The 16,609-nt window shown below is 31.9% G+C and overlaps 3 protein-coding genes across 5 annotated transcripts; 2 read left to right on the top strand and 1 right to left on the bottom strand.

The window, feature by feature from the left end:
* Positions 3,888–4,643, bottom strand: LOC109351865 (DUF724 domain-containing protein 3-like). Its single transcript, XM_019593530.1, has 2 exons — positions 4,607–4,643; positions 3,888–4,576 (listed from the first exon to the last, which is right to left on the bottom strand). Exon 2 carries the CDS (start codon positions 4,536–4,538, stop codon positions 4,110–4,112), a length of 429 nt encoding a protein of 142 aa, XP_019449075.1. The 5' UTR covers positions 4,539–4,576; positions 4,607–4,643; the 3' UTR covers positions 3,888–4,109.
* Positions 4,711–13,397, top strand: LOC109351862. 3 transcript variants are annotated; one of them, XM_019593524.1, is made up of 7 exons: positions 4,711–4,725; positions 9,595–9,813; positions 10,545–10,743; positions 11,406–12,123; positions 12,232–12,297; positions 12,816–12,976; positions 13,054–13,397. In XM_019593524.1, the coding sequence occupies exons 3-7, from the start codon at positions 10,648–10,650 to the stop codon at positions 13,243–13,245; spliced, it is 1,233 nt and encodes a 410-aa protein (XP_019449069.1). In that variant the 5' UTR covers positions 4,711–4,725; positions 9,595–9,813; positions 10,545–10,647; the 3' UTR covers positions 13,246–13,397. The 3 variants fall into 3 exon arrangements, with proteins under 3 accessions (XP_019449069.1, XP_019449071.1, XP_019449070.1); XM_019593526.1 differs by having other exon boundaries at positions 12,232–12,300; positions 12,837–12,976; XM_019593525.1 differs by lacking the exon at positions 4,711–4,725 and having other exon boundaries at positions 9,628–9,646.
* On the top strand, positions 6,283–7,680 carry LOC109351864 (senescence-specific cysteine protease SAG39-like). Its single transcript, XM_019593529.1, has 2 exons — positions 6,283–6,815; positions 6,960–7,680. Exons 1-2 carry the CDS (start codon positions 6,377–6,379, stop codon positions 7,550–7,552), a joined length of 1,032 nt encoding a protein of 343 aa, XP_019449074.1. The 5' UTR covers positions 6,283–6,376; the 3' UTR covers positions 7,553–7,680.

Below are 16,609 nucleotides of genomic sequence, written 5' to 3'. Positions count from 1 at the left end.
TATATTTTATAACAAAATCAATGCTAATCTTTCTACTAAATTGGTTTTCCTGAACATGCCAATCAGCAATGGAAATAGTGGAATACAATTGCATAGACCTTAGCATTATTTCATATTCTGATACTCAGTCAGATTGAGTTTTAGCTTATGAAATTTTCTGAGCTCAAGTAACAAAAGAGAAAGGAAGAAAAAAGTGACTTGTACTCTTGTTTGGAAATTTCTTTCCTTTCACCTCAAGGTTTCTAAAATTGATTCCCTCAAATTGAGTTATAAAAAGATTTCCATCCTCCTCCTTCCTCTCCCTCTTCTTTTTCCATCCAAGTAAGGTCTAATACTTTTTCTTAAAAAAAGTCACAAATAATTTATTTTCGATATATCAAATCTAAAGAAACAATGATCTATAAAAAAGATTGAGTAACCAACACTGCTATATGTATAACACCACATACAACTTCTGTGACATTTATAGTGTATACAACACTGTTGTGTGTTATGCAAAGAAAATAACATTTTTGGTAGGTCATAATTTTATATGTACAAATAGTATTGTGCTCTATAAAACTCGCCCTATATGATTAACACTTGGACACTAAAAAACAAGCCTTTTAGGATCTAGGACACACCATGCAGTCTAACCTTAATTAAGATAGTTTTTATCTGCCATCATTATACATAGTTAGATAAAGATTTCCTTAATATAGGAAGGAAGGAGTAATGTGTGGGGCAAAAACAAGAGTAACTTTTGTAAGTGCATGTTGCACACTTTCATATGACAGAACAGAAAGCAACCAATTTGTTTGTTGTGTGTGAGACTGGGACGTTAAAGAGAGAAGGTTTCAGAAATAGTTTGTCCATATTTGGATTATTATATTAGATGTTCATGTACAAATTCAGTTATAGTTTGGAACTGGTTGAGTGAATTCTGTTGACTTGTCACATTCAAGTTTCAAAAAGAGACAAGGAAACTTACATTATCAGTCATTGGAAATTTGGTCTTTAGAAGATTTGCAATTCTTTCTTCCTCTCTTCCTAGCTTAGTCATTTTATAATCATATTCTTGCCAATATTATATAATCATTTTCTCTCTCTCTCCTCCTCCTCCTCCTCCTGAATTTGAGAGTTGAAGTGAGATAGTGTCTAAAAGAGTGTAACAGAGACGGTTTTAAACAAGTCTCTGCTATGAAAAGCTCACCTCAAAAGTAGTATTTCTATGCAATGCCACATAACATTTGAGATCAATATAGGAATACATTCAAAAGTAATATTTCTATGCAATGCCATTTAACATTTGAGATCAATATAGGAATACATAAATGTAAGAATGGTTATAAATGTGCAAGTTACACAAGGCTCCACACTATAGATGATCTAAATCCAAAAATCAATATTCTAAAATCTAAATAAGGAATACATGAATGTAAAAATGCGTCTCTTCATGTAATTAAGAATCTTAATATGGAAAAACATAAATGCTATCAATGTGTTTAATGTGGGAGCAAAGACTCAAGAATGAAGAGGGAAAGTAGGTAAATATATGGAAATCAATAATCCTGTACAAATAACATGTTCAATGACATTATTACAGAATCAAGAAGACACATTTTTATTTTTCTGATATTTACTTAACCTTTGGCTTGAGCAAAAGTTGCAATCTTTTATGTGAAAAAACCAACGGCCATTGATATCAATTCGAAGTGCATAAAAGCCATATTCTGGAACAAGAATCCTGCAACCAAACAACATTTCAGGTAGTCAAAAAACCATGCAGGGCTTAACCAGTGTTTGAGATTAATGAACAAACACAAATGCTCTAGGGCTTAAATATAGAATGCATTATTTGACTTTAACATCAAAACAGTGTCATCAAAGAGTCAAGAAAATATGTTTGCAAACTAAACTCATCTGATAAACAAACTACTCTTTGAAAGCTCTTGTGTCTCTACCCAACCCAAATCCCCAAACACATTATAAAGACTATTTCACAAGTACTGGCTAAAAATAGTTCAAGAGGAGAAATAAGTTAAAACCTCATCAGTTAAGCTAATCTACAACAATGTTGTATAATGCATTCAATATTTCAATGTGTCAGGGAGTTTTCAACTCAAATATCTCCCGAGTACATTTACTAGGTGGTGGTTGATATTAAGCTAAATTTTACTCAAGGAATAAAACATCAATTAATCTGAAATCATTCACCAAAACTTCTTGAGCCCAGCAAGGAATGAAAAAGAGCATCTTAGAAACCTAATGTTGTGTTGTTTCATTATTATTCATAAATGAAAAATGAAGTGAAGTAACAACAATAAAGAAAACAAAGTAATTGTTCTCTATACTCTTCAATCTTCTCCCACTCCCATAAGCATGATTGGTATAATTATAAAACCCTTGACATGTGTATCATTGTGAGTAAATCTACAAATTCGACAATATTATGAAGTGCCATAAATGATGATTATGTGAATCAAACCTGATTTGGTTAATTTCTTTTCCATTTTCACCAAAAACCGAATCATGTAATGTATACGTTTTCCTATCCTTGAATGGACTATCATTAAGTAAAAATACACAGAAATAGAACTATACATAATGATTATGTAACCTTCAGTAAAACTTGGATCTGTAGATTTCATAGCTTTGGTCACATGGTCTCAATATGTTAGTTTAACAAGCTTTATGCTCAAGTTAGATGGGGCACCAATATGGATTAGTCATATCCATAGCCTCTATAATGCATAATTATCCAAATTCCTTACACATCAAATAAACTGAGATAATTAGTATACAGAAAAATAGAACTGATCTCTCCTACCTAAAAGTTAGGGCCTGTTAGGCCAAGTAACTGAACTCTAGCTCTGACATTGTTGAGTGGGATTGGGATCACGTAACCACAGAGATATTCAGTGAAACTTCTAAATTGTAGTGAGCAACCGCAATTTTGATCGCAATATTGTGGTCTCGGTAATTTCCACAACTGTACTGGCCACATTTCCCCTCCATCATCTACAATTGTGATAAACGCAGCATAGTCCACAACCACATTTTAGAACCTTACAGAAAGTCAAAGTTCAACATTTGGATATTCAAATATGTGTAACATTAGTTTCTCTTGTCTATCAATTCAAACACAGTAATATAGCAAAAATCTACAAAAACAAAGCACTCAGCCAGTATAAATTATCTTCCACAACTAAAATTTCTAATTAATTCAAAATTCCAATACATAACATTTAAAAAAGGACACCGAGATAGCAAATGATCGACTATGAGAGTAAGATGAACCAAAGTTGAGACCTTTTGAGGACAACTATAATTGTGATCCCAATATTGTAATTTCAACACGTTCCACGATTAAATTATCCACATTTTCCCTCCATCCACAGTATTGTAAGGTTATATGCATCTACTCTCCACATATTATATTCTACTAGGTGACACTCTTGTGCAATGGGCCACCTTTAGTTTAGTAGTACATAAAACTAGAGTAAATATGTTGTCCAGAACCATAAGAAGAAGAAAAGTGTATTCCAGGTGTCCAAACTCCAAATAATAACACAACTCATAAAAAATTAACCAAACTTCCCACGTCTCCTTTTCGTGTGCCCCATTTGTGTCCAAAGGAGCGCATTGACTTATTCTTGTTCAAGATTCATTATAATAAACCATCTGGATTAACCAAAAGGTAAAGTAGTCATTTAAAAAAAACAAGAAAAACAATTGACGTGCATACACTAATACAACCAACTCCCATTGCTGTTTTGTCTGAAGGACTTTTCAACAAAATGCACCTCAGCCCCTGGTATTGCCAATTAACACTCCTAGTAAATTAACAAGACAACATTCCCAAATTAAATAATATATATACACAATGAAAAGAAAAAAAGAACCAAGAAATATCAAAGAAATCAAAACTTAAAGACATAGTTGTGCTTGAAATGAGAAGTTTATTCGGATTCAATTACAAGGGACCACTTCTCTGGAAGCTAATTAGTTACAAGGCTATAGTTCTTGACTTCTTGTCTTAAAAAACCTATCAAATACAAGAAAGATTAAAATAAAATATAAACACAAGCACAAAAACACTGATCTAGATTCTAGACAACAAAGAAGCATCATGATTTGTTAGACAAAACCCATTCCCCATTAACCCAGTCATGATGCACCCTTATCTTAGAATAATGGTACGCTATCTCCTCATTACTCGAAGTGAAATAAACATAATAGTGTGAACCGTTTCTGCCCGTGATTTCACCGACCCACCATCCATCGTTGTCAAAAGCATCGACCTTTTCGTATGGCAAGAACTGGGTAGTGTGAATCTTGGGTGGAACAGGACGAAGCTCCTTTGGGTAAATGGTCTCTGTTAATGGCTTTGACTCATCATCTTCTAGAAGATTCTTGTAACAAACCACGTAGAGACCATTGTCGAGGCGTGATACGATGTTAGCCTCGTAGTATGATCCAAGAAACCCGGGTTCATTGCTGCACACTTCGACCTTGTCTCCTTGGAAGAAATCGATTTTCTTCAGTGGTGGACGCATTGTTTGTTGTTACAGGAGAATCTTGATCGATGACGGTTCTTTTCTTCTGAAACGAAAGAGAATACTTGTTTTGTGACACGAGAGAGAGTGTGTGTCGTGTGGTATTTATTGCTGTGGGGTGATGTTTTTTTGGGTTGCGGTGAGTGAATTTGGGGTTTGGAAAATTGAACCCAAGGAAACAAATTGGGTAACTTCATTAGTTTTTTTTATTGCTACTAATGTTTTTTCTTAAATAGCGGGTGATGCATTATTTGGGTAATAATAGAACTAAATGCCAGGACAATATATCCAGCAGCTTCTTAAAAAAAATTAAATCTATCAATTTCATGTATGAAAAATTACAAAATATAAAATGATCCTAAAAAAATATAAAATGTAAATTAAATTTGTCTCTTTTAATATTTTTATGACTCCGACAATAAATCTTTTGACACATATTTATGATTTTTGAGTATTTGTTTGATTTTTGCCTTTTCAAGGAATAAATTGATACATGCCAAATTTTTTAAATACCAAATAAATATTTACTCTATATTTTAATATAGTTTGTCCGATTTAAAATTGATGATAAGATATGTTATGATATTTTGTCGAGATATGATAGGATACTTCATAGAAATATACATTTGTCCTTGTTAGCCATGAATTAGTGATTTATTATCTTCAGAGAAATGACAAGGCGTTGTGTGGAATAAAACAGCTTTCATAACATTTGTTGCACTTGATTAGTAAATGGGTGGGTGATATAAATTATAGATGATTAGAATATTAAATAGATGGTTTTTAGTAGTTTATTGATAATTGAAATTTCTACAGAAGTATGAATTAAAATAACGTATAATAAAATTCGGTATTTCACTTTTAAAATGTTTAGTGAAATTGAGTTAAATATATTTTTAATCTCTATAATGATATGACAGCTTAAATAGTTTTTAATCTTCATAGTTTGTTGATTTTTTATTTATTTTTTCCATGTAAAAAATAATTTAGTGAGTGTCCCTGTAAACTATTTTTTTAGAACTTGTTATTTATACATGGTGTTCATCAACCTAAATTGAAACATGTTGACTGATTATACATATACAAATTTGTGAATTTTAATAATAAATATAGCATCTAGATACAATTAATGTTATGTATGTATATAAAGTAGCTAAGTTTTAATAATTATTAATGTGAGTAAAGAGAACAACTAATATGTTTATCAAATTTTATTTGAATTGTAATAATTAAAAGATAAACCACATAATTTTTTTAGTGATTATGTGACCATTAGCTAATTAGTTTTTATCATTCATATATGATTGTATGATTTTGATTTAGTATTGTGACAATTTTATATGATAATTATTCTTATTTGGATCATTCATACATATATATAATCAAATCATCAATATGAACTTCAGTATTTACCTAAAATTCAGAACATGATAATTCAAAGTAGTTTGAATAGTATAGAACTAATAATACAGTTGTAAAAGAAGGCATAAGTTGGGCATTTAACATTAATTTGTCCAAATCTATCCTAATTGTATACTAGGCTTGTTTTGAAGTCATGCTTTGCATTATGCTTGCACCACATATCTTATCCTCTACGTTATGCTTGACAAGTAATTTGTTGAAACTACACGAGGGTCTTAATCATCAAATTCTCAAAGGCACGTAAAAGAGAAAGATGTTTTATGCTCTGAGTTGAAAACTACAACCACAAATGCTTACAATTCAACATGAACTTTCTTATAAATAGGACAAGTACTCTTGAGTACTACCACAACACATCTTTCTCACTAAGCAACCTTAAGGAGTTACTTCCACTATCATACAAGCTACTAACTACAATGGTTGCCAAAAACCAATTCCATTACATTTCATTACCTTTGATTTTCTGCTTTGTGTTCTTGGCTTTCCAAGTAACATCTCGAACTCTCCAAGATGCCTCCATTTATGAGAGGCATGAACAATGGATGATTCGCCATGGCAAAGTCTATAAGGACCCCCAAGAAAGAGAGAATCGCTTCAGAATATTTAAAGAAAATGTGAATTACATAGAATCATTCAATGATGCTGGAAATAAACCATACAAGCTAGGCATTAATCAATTTGCAGACCTCAAGAACGAGGAGTTTACTGCCACCAGAAATAGATTCAAGGGGCATATGTGTTCCTCAATCACAAGGACAACCTCTTTTAAGTATGAAAATGTGACTGCAGTACCATCCACGGTGGATTGGAGACAAAAAGGAGCAGTGACACCCGTCAAGGACCAAGGCCAGTGTGGTAAGTATACAGTCGTGTAATCGAAAATCGAGGCGCGACAGCTGGTTACATGACTAATATCATAATAACTCTATGATAATATGTGTATGACAAGTGAAGATTGAATTGTTATCTAATTGTAGTTTCAAATTACGTACCTTGTAGGATGTTGTTGGGCATTTTCTGCTATTGCAGCAACAGAAGGAATCAATAAGTTGAGCACCGGAACATTAATCTCATTGTCTGAACAAGAGCTAGTTGATTGTGATACAAAGGGTGTTGACCAAGGCTGCGAAGGTGGTCTAATGGATGATGCATTCAAATTCATCATAAAAAATCATGGACTAACCACTGAAGCCAATTACCCTTATAAGGGTGTTGATGGAACATGCAATGCAAATGAAGCAACCAACCATGCAGCTACCATTACTGGGTATGAAGATATCCCTGCAAACAACGAGCAGGCACTGCAAAAAGCAGTGGCTAATCAACCCATTTCTGTAGCCATTGATGCAAGTGGCTCTGATTTTCAATTTTACAAAAGTGGTGTCTTCACAGGTAGTTGTGACACTGAGTTGGATCATGGTGTCACTGCTGTGGGTTATGGAGTTAGTATTGATGGAACTAAGTATTGGTTGGTTAAGAATTCATGGGGAAGTGAGTGGGGTGAAGAAGGATACATTAGGATGCAAAGGGATGTGGCTGCTAGTGAAGGACTTTGTGGCATTGCAATGCAAGCTTCTTACCCAACTGCATAATTAGGAAATTTGCACACCATTATTACTAAACTATGTTGAAATATTTTCTTATGTCTCAATTTATGCTAGCAGTTGTGTATCCTCTACATGAATTAGTGTATTTATCAATTGTTATACAATGAAAAATTAGTCATATTAATGACAGAGGAGCATTACCATTTTTCTTGTTTTTATCATATTCCTCCTATCTTTCCTTTTCTTTTCTCCCTCCTTGATAGACAAGGCTTACATGACAGTGGTTGAAAAACAATTTATGCTAACAGGACAAGCATTTTTCCACCTAATCTATTATCCAACATTTATATTTAATTATGATTGACTCTTCAAAACAAATAATATTATATTCTTTTTTTCACTTCAAAACGTAAGAAATGTTAGAAGATTGCATTCAACACAAGGTTTCATGATATATTTTTACCATTTTACCTTTTTATAATGTTTTTTATGCCAAATAAATTATGCTTTATGATCCAACTTTGTGGGTGATCCTAAACATTTATGTAATCCCCAACATCATTACAAATCATATTGGTAAAATGTTTAATTTGTTAGGAGTTTTTGTTGGGAAGAGCAATGGCAAATCTTTAAGAGAATTAGTTCATAGATGTATTGATTATAAAAAAAGTCTATCCAACTTTAAAAACACATGATCAACGAATTATGGAAACCATTTATTCTTTTGCAAAGTTTAATGTTTGAAGATGTATTTTGGAGATTTAAAAATGATAAAGATCCGTTTGTTTAAGATTCTTTTAAACAAATGACTTTTTATTTAAACTAAAAATCACTTTTTTAAAATGTCATTTTTTAAAACGAAAATTATTTAAACTATTCTCAACCTAAGAAATGGAAGTAAATGCATTTATTCCCAATAAAAAAATTATTTTCCTTTTTGACAAAATTTCCTTTATACATATTTTAGTATATTGAAAAGGATATAATGTGTGACGGCCTTGATAAAAATATGTGGACAAAAGCATCATGCACAAAAAAATCTATTTCTAATTGTAAAATTTTGCATTACATGCAAAATCAATAAAAATCTACTTTCTATCACAATCTTGAAATCTTTTTTATGCACAAATGAGTCCAAAGTAGAGTAGTTTATATATGTTTGTGGCATTCTGATCAATATTTCCCATGACAACCTTATACTTTGTTAGATTTACTTACTTCAAAATTAAGTTTTTTTTTAATTTATTTCTCATCCTAGCTATTAATTCTAGGGAAATTCAATAATTTTAAGTAGTGAGTAAATCTAAACCATTAGATATCCATAAAATTAATAGTTAAGATTAAGAGTAAGCCCACTCAATTTGCAATTTGTTGGGTATCTTATTGCTTAATAACAAATAAAAGTTTCTGGTAAACAAAAATTTAAAAAAAGTTTGTAACTTCAGAAAAAGCTAACTTTCATAAGTAGTTTTTTTTTCAAATGTTATAAGAGGTTACAATAATTCATGACTCATTTTTATATTTAAATTTTTCAACAAATTAAACTATCCAGCTCAAAATAACATTACTTTTGCTTTTACAACTATAATTTAGGTATAAAAGCCACTTTGTATCTAATAAGGGATAAAAAATATAGCTGATACGGTTTTTCGGTAAAAGCTTTCGGATTTTTAGTTATTTACACAATTACACTTATCCAATCCTAGATTCTTCTAGTTTCACCTCCAATAATAATGTTGGTAATTGTGATAAATATTGATGGTGAAAATGTTAATGATACCATAATAGTCATAGAGAATATTAATGGTGATAGTGAAAGTGATATGAGCTCTGACAAGTTTCAAGAAATATTATTTTAAGAGGTAATATCTTATAACAAATATTAATATTTCCATTATATGATCAATCTCCTCATCATATCAAATTTGTAACAAATTTTTATCCCATCAATATCTTATTCATAAATATTAAATCTGGATTAATAGAACAAAATCATGAGTAAAAAATTGAAGATAAACACATAGTATTTTTTTTCTTGGAGAGATACATATGATAAGCGTGGGCATCAAGGTAGGGCTTATAAAAAGCTGAACCTATGGTGCTTACGTTTTCTCCACCTCCTCGTACACTTCTTCACAAGTCATAATTCTCATTCTTCTAGAGTTTATCAAAAGTGTTCTCTTTTCGTGTTCAACTCTACTTTCTCTTTTATCCCTTTCAAAAAATATATAAGGAATTTGGATATGCTATGATTACTCCTCTTCTAATTGCTTGATTGCTTTTCTCTTCTCTTTTTCCAACAGCAAGTAAGTTTTTTTTTTCCCAACCAGCTTCTCTTTGATTCTATATTCCAAATGGGTTTTTGTATGTTGATCAAAAGTTCATTTATTTGCTAATAGAATATGTTTTAATCCTCACCTTCAATTATCCTAATAATTCTGTTAATTACTAAATAAGAAAAAGTATCACAAATATATTAACAAGAGTTTTTCCATATTGGTGTGGGTCTTTTGATGCAATTTATCCTCTTGCCTTGCTTTAGTTTTGATCAAGGAAAGTTGAAATTTCACATGTTTATGTTGAAATTCACCTTTTTTGGACAAAATAGTTAAGCATTCAGATTTTGCACTTGTGTGTTAAATTACTTGAAGGGCCTAGTTTTACTTTGAAGATAGAGTTATAGGCTGACCCTGTGTTGTTGGAAGATACTAAGTGGGAAACTGGGATATTGGGGTTTAAAGTTGGGAGTTTAGATTTAAACGTGTACTGTGTTTTTTAAACCTAAATTCCCTTAAAGTTTGGTACTTTATATTAGGTAAGTACCTGTTTGATTGACTTTTAGTTATTGCTTGGGTTTTTGATGAATGGTTGTTAAATCTAATTGTGTTATGGTCTAGAATTTATCTGCCATCCAAATTTTTACAATGTGTTTGTGATGAATGACTATACTCCTTGGTCAATGTACTTTTAGGCCCTATGCAGATCACTACAAACAATTCTGTTGAAATTTGAAAGTTTTCTTTATGATTTCTTGCAGATAATTGATTAGAACCAAGTTTGAGACAGGACTCACAGGAGACATTGTAAACTTATTCAAGTGGAACAATATTAGAACAAATTAGTACTTCAGAAAAGATATTATGATTACTATGGATTTAAAAGGCATGACTTGGGTTGGAAACCTGTACCACGAGTTTGAGAATATCTGCCTCGAGGCAGAAGACATCATTTACCAGGTATGACTTTGTTCTTATTTAACCTCAACTTATCAATAAACATTGGTTTTGGTTTCAAATGTGGAAAAACAACTCAAATTACCGTAGTGCAGTGCCATAAGCCATGGTTATTATTCATGTACCTAATCAAAGGCACCAGGCAAGTGCCCAAAGGGGTCAGCACCTCTTGCTGGTTGGAGCGCTGCCCTTTAGTGAGGCATTAAGTGTAAATTCCCAGTTCATTGCAGTAAATTAAATAGTCAGAATGCTAGGGGCATAATATAGTGAAATGTTGAGGGGAAAAAACTAGTGCTTAGGATTTTGCACATTGATTATTTGTTTTATTTTCCCAGTAAACAGACTCTCTGCTTATGGGGTACGACTGGGGTGTCTACCCTCCCTGTACCCCACTAGGTGGGAGTCTCGTGCATTAGGTCATCATTTTTATTATGTTTTATTTTTACTACGAATGAATTGTATGCATAATTTACATGAGAAGTTAATGCAAAATTGTTAATTGCAACTATGATCTTATATTTCTCCTGCCATCTATGATGTATGATCTCGATTTTTAATAGTAATTGGTTAAACTGTTTTTGGGACTGCTAGTATCATACCCTGCCATTAATTGACAGTCTTAACAGTCACTATATTCCATATATTTGTTTGTTCTTTTGGAACAGGATACAGTTAACTACATCGAGAATCAGATGCAGGCTGTCAGTGAAAGTGTTAAAAAGTTATATGCAGATGTTATGCAAGATTTACTTCCTCCATCTTCATGTGATTTGGATGAAAATGTAGCGTCTGAGTTGCATACAGATCAGGATACTTATGCTGGGTTCTGTAAGAAGCCAGATCAAGGTTTCAAGGAAACACCTTTAAAGGCCGACGCAAACCAAACAACCAAGGATTCAAGGATTAATCATGATGTGGATAATGATACCATCCACCCTGCATCTTATGATGGGACTTGTGAGACTAATGTGGTCACACCATCATCTGGAGATTCCGTCAAAGGAAACAATTTCATTTCACATTCAGCACAGTGTGTTCAGAGCATGGACATTAAATCAGATCTTGCTATTGATGAAAACCAAGAGAACAAAAAAATGGTGGCAACCATGATATCTGATGAAATCACTTTGGCAGAACCAAATAGATGCAGGACATCACAATCTTGTGACCTCTCAAATGAAAATCAAAATTCTCCAGTGAGTGATTCAAAAGCAGCTTCAACTGAAGTTACACTGCTGTTTGCCTCTGCTGCAGACTGCTGTTATGAAATTAAAAATGCTAGTACTGAAGAAATCCCTGATGATCCGGTATTAGTTGAATCTCATGGAGAGAAACAGATGAATACATGTTATTCCTCTGGTGTACTATTTGGAGAGCCAGATAGTGAGTATTTCAGTATCTCGGTTATAGTTTCACTTTTCCCCTCAGTTTTTGGTTGATCACTGTTGAATTCTGATCAGTTTTTTAATAAGTGTATTGTTTCTCTGGTAGGTTTTTATATGGATAGAACAATATATTCTGATGATTGTTATAGCACGGTGCTTCTATCTCATCAAGGTAATAATTCAGATCATTCTCAAGTAGTTACTGAGTATACATACTAATTTAAATCACTTGCTCACCTTAGGTATTAATACATATTATTCAGTGGTGCTGGCTGATTTTAGCCTAAGGACCATTTGAGGAAGTTTATCATCGTGTCGGTTTCTATGGTTGCATTTTGCATAAATATATAGTTACACATCCCTGATTGACTTATTTGAGAGGTTACAAAGTTACAAACAATTATTCCATAGAAATTGAGTTCTTTTTCATTTGAAAATAAATTATGCTGAATGGTAAAGGAAGTTACTAAAACCATAGTAAACTGAATGTTGCAGTGGCTTTAAGGATGGAATTGGTTGCAATTCCTTCAACTCTCTCATTTGAAATTAGGAAGTCCCGATATAGGATTGAAGTTTGTTTACAACTATCTAGGCATGTGGCAAAATCCGTATCCCTATATGCTTAGGCACATAGATTTTATTAAGCATATTGTTCTGATGTCATAGTAGTAACTGTTTAAGAAATTTCAGATACAATGAATTTGGATGTAACAAAGATTGATACTTTTGAAGAACAAGACCATAAAGCAATGCAACAAGATCAACTAAAGCTTGAGGAAACTTGTGTTATGGTGACCGGAGATGAGCTTCAACTTGTTCATAAGCAAGGCGGTTACCTAAAAACTAACAAGGTACACAATCCCCTCTCCTTCCTCTAGTTTATTTGGTATGTATTCATCTCTGACTTAATTTTGTTTTCACTTTTAAGAAGTGGAGGCCATCATTTTCTTTATCTAAGAAGTCTGCAAGAAAGCAAGAGTATAAGGAGCTTGCACTTTGGCATGGGAACAATGAAGAAGTGAAGGGAGATTGCATGGAGAATTCTGATCCAACTTTACTGGAGAATCAAGAGAAATTATTGTTTCCTACTATGTCTGAACCTGAGTGGGAGATTCTTTAAATGCTGTGATGATTAAATTGTGCAAAATAGACTACTATCCCTACAAATATGACATCCACTCTATAATCTTAATGTAGGAGAGGTTGAGATGCTCTTCTTGAAATTCAAGATGCCAATAAGATTTATATCCCTACAACTATAATATGGTGATATTACTAGTTCTTTGCTCTATTTACATTTTCTGGAATGATTGCTATTGTTAATTGCATATCTTATTGTTTTATAGTCCTAAAATGTCTCTTCAAGTGAGTGGTAAACACCAACTTCTGTGGTTGAGTAATGCTTGTTATATACACCCCCAGTCATATATCTTCACACTTATGACCTTTTGGTCATTCTAGGTATCTAATGGGGCCTTATACTACTAGACCCCTCAATTAAGTCAATGGTGGCACCACCTCCATCTTGACTGCATCTGTAACAAATATTGCTCATTTGTTGCACCAATGAGAATAGCAAGTTTCAGATACATTTCTATTGTTGAGAGCATACCATATTGGATTTAAGAGCTCTGATCATAAGGAAGAAGAATTTATGTTATTGATTGAATTGAATACCAGTGGATGATGATGAAACCTTCATATACAAAGGTGAAAGAAAAGAAAACTAATTAACTAAACTAATTTCTAGAAAAGTAAACTGGGCCTTTGACAGTGGGCCTCAAATAATGAAATTGACAATACAAACAACAAACATAATACTACCTCAAATGGTTTTTATGAATACTATCCATTGAATTAAATATTAAATGAAATTTAGTTTTCTTAAATATTAAATGAAATTCCAAAACAAAGAAAATTATTTTTGAATTTTGGTTTTCTAGATGGATTGAATAGCCTCCAAATAGATATATCCATGGATATCCATTAGGTATAATGGATGAATTTGAATCCATCCGTTATCAATACTGTCCATTGAATTATATTCATTGGCTCTAATAAATGGATATTGATGGATTTATTTTGGATGGATTGTGGATTATGAATAATTTTGCCACCTCTAAGAATGAGATTAAGAATGTAACGATCTTAAATGATAAATTAGGCCACAAGAGTTGATTTAATAATATAAAATTTTGTTGGATCGTGGATATTGTATAAAGCCCAGGTCCAAAGTTCAACTATTTTCTAAGAAAAAAGGTTGAGTTATTCTGAAACCAAATATCTTCCCTAATCCTGGTGTATTATATTAACATTGTTATTTTAAGTCTGGGAAGTAGCTGTCATCTCAAACAAGAATAAACTTGTAGCTTAGGAATAACTTGACCACCTAATCCACCATTAATATTTAATTGGTTGTGACCATAAAGCACATGTCTTTTCTTATTTATCAAGTTAGGTTCATAAATGCATACAGCTAATTGTTGGATAATATGGCTGCCGTTATTGACCAAAGAAATTGTAGAGGGTAGGAGATTGAGAAACTAAAACATGTTCAATATCACTTTCCCAATTGTTTGATGTGTAATAGAATAGGATAAAATGTGATGTTTTCTGTTCTTCCATTATGTGTGCTGTGGAGATGTTTCCTCATTTTTTTCAACAAATATATAAAATAACTCATCATTTATTGTGTTTGATATCTCCCCTTTTGATAAACTCCTTGCAGGTTTTCTTTGTCCTTTTTATATGACTCTTTAATTTTTTTTTTATATATGTTAATTAATTTTGTTACCAAAATATTACTACATTAATTGATTGAAAAGAGAAAATCAGTAATACTTTAGTACAAAGAAAAAATAAATTAGTCTTATTAGTGAATAATGATTTTAGAAAAAAGAATAAAATATCATATATTATGAAATAAGTTATCTCCTATAGTCAATAAAATAATTATGATATGTGTTCCATTTTTTAGATTTTAGGATTTTTTTTTGTAAAATATGATTAATAGAATATATGTCATAATTTCAATGACTAAATGAGATAATTTATCTCTTGAGAGAGAATACTTACCTCTTGATGAAATACAAATTAAGGAGAGTGGTTGATAACTTATGAAATACAAATGATTGAAGGATACTACTCAAAAGATTTATTATAAATTGCATGGGAAACCTTAATTTGTACTACGCAGAAGATTATTATAAATTGCAGGGGAGACAGTACTTGGATAAATTAATACTTTTTGCTGTCTATGACCCACATGCCCCAACTTGAAAATGCAAGTCAATATATATAATTGAAAGGATTATGCCCCAAGCTAGCTGTATATAGGTAAAGATCTTTTGATTGTATGATTATCCCTCTAAAAGTATAACTTATAAGAATCGACTATTTGATATTTAGCCTATTAGGATGTTAGGGGTAATGAGTATATAAAAAGAGAAAAATGAAAAAAAAACTTTCACCAGCATCATGCCCTTAGGCTAAGAGCCGCCAACAAGTATTTATTCTGAGTCAGTTCTCGTGTTGATGAGAAGGAAATCCATGATGGTGATTCCTTTTATACAAGCAGACAAGTAGAAGAGACATACAATAATCAATGCAAATTAACAGCACATAGCTATACCATGCATTAATACGTAGCTCTTGAGTTTGATTGATATATGAAAGGTCGTCTTTGTAGACTTGGATTCCTAGTCCTACCTAGCTATCTCATTCGATCAGGTTTTGGAGTATGACATAATTATGACTAGTAGTACTCTTCGTAAACCAAGCTAGGGTTTAAACTTACATGGTTTCTAGTTTCTACTTTTACTTTGAGTTCCCAACATTATCTTTTCTGCCTAGAATGAATGAATGAGGTGAATACTATTTTAAGAATCTCACACTGAGAAGTATAACAACCTTACATGATACTTAACCATAAAGTTTTTCCACATAATAAATTAGTCTTTTAGTTAAACTTTTCTTGTTTAAGTCCTAACACTTATGCTAGCTAAGGAAGTAGAAAATGAAATCTTCTTTCCATGTGTTTCTGTCTCATTCCATGTATTCCGATTTGAAGTTTAACCATTTAGGAAGAAAAACTTTATTGATTGCTAGTAATTTATCTTTATGTTAAGTTGTAAGTTTCTAATTGAGGGTAATTGAAAGTATATCACAAATGGGGACAAGATTGTTGTCAAGTTAAAGTCTATGAAAATACAATTATGTTAAAAAAAAAATCATTCTCCATATTGATGTTATCGTGTTCAGGATTTCTGAAAGAAGAATACTTAAGTTTCATAAAAGAAAAAAAAGTGTTGACACTTCATTAACTATTTAGCTTTCAATGTACTCCACCCAACCCAAGTTTGGAAAGGTGATCAATATTAGGATTAGTTATATTTTCTTACTTTTTTGCTCATTCTTTTATACTTCTTTATCATTAATAATAATATCCAAATTGTTTTTGGTATAAAAATCGTTTAACATGCGTA

This window comes from Lupinus angustifolius, chromosome LG07 (genome assembly GCF_001865875.1).
Source record: "Lupinus angustifolius cultivar Tanjil chromosome LG07, LupAngTanjil_v1.0, whole genome shotgun sequence".
Classification (NCBI taxonomy): domain Eukaryota; kingdom Viridiplantae; phylum Streptophyta; class Magnoliopsida; order Fabales; family Fabaceae; genus Lupinus; species Lupinus angustifolius.
This window is presented reverse-complemented; position numbering and strand designations above follow the sequence as displayed.

Bases quoted from the DNA above. Each gene is read 5' to 3' on its own strand.
- LOC109351864 (XM_019593529.1), top strand. From the start codon at position 6,377: ATGGTTGCCAAAAACCAATTCCATTACATTTCATTACCTTTGATTTTC. The intron at 6,816-6,959 runs GTAAGTATACAG...CGTACCTTGTAG, and splicing joins CAAGGACCAAGGCCAGTGTG to GATGTTGTTGGGCATTTTCT.
- LOC109351862 (XM_019593524.1), top strand. From the start codon at position 10,648: ATGATTACTATGGATTTAAAAGGCATGACTTGGGTTGGAAACCTGTAC. The intron at 12,124-12,231 runs GTGAGTATTTCA...TTTCTCTGGTAG, and splicing joins ACTATTTGGAGAGCCAGATA to GTTTTTATATGGATAGAACA. The intron at 12,977-13,053 runs GTACACAATCCC...TTCACTTTTAAG, and splicing joins GTTACCTAAAAACTAACAAG to AAGTGGAGGCCATCATTTTC.
- LOC109351865 (XM_019593530.1), bottom strand. From the start codon at position 4,538: ATGCGTCCACCACTGAAGAAAATCGATTTCTTCCAAGGAGACAAGGTC.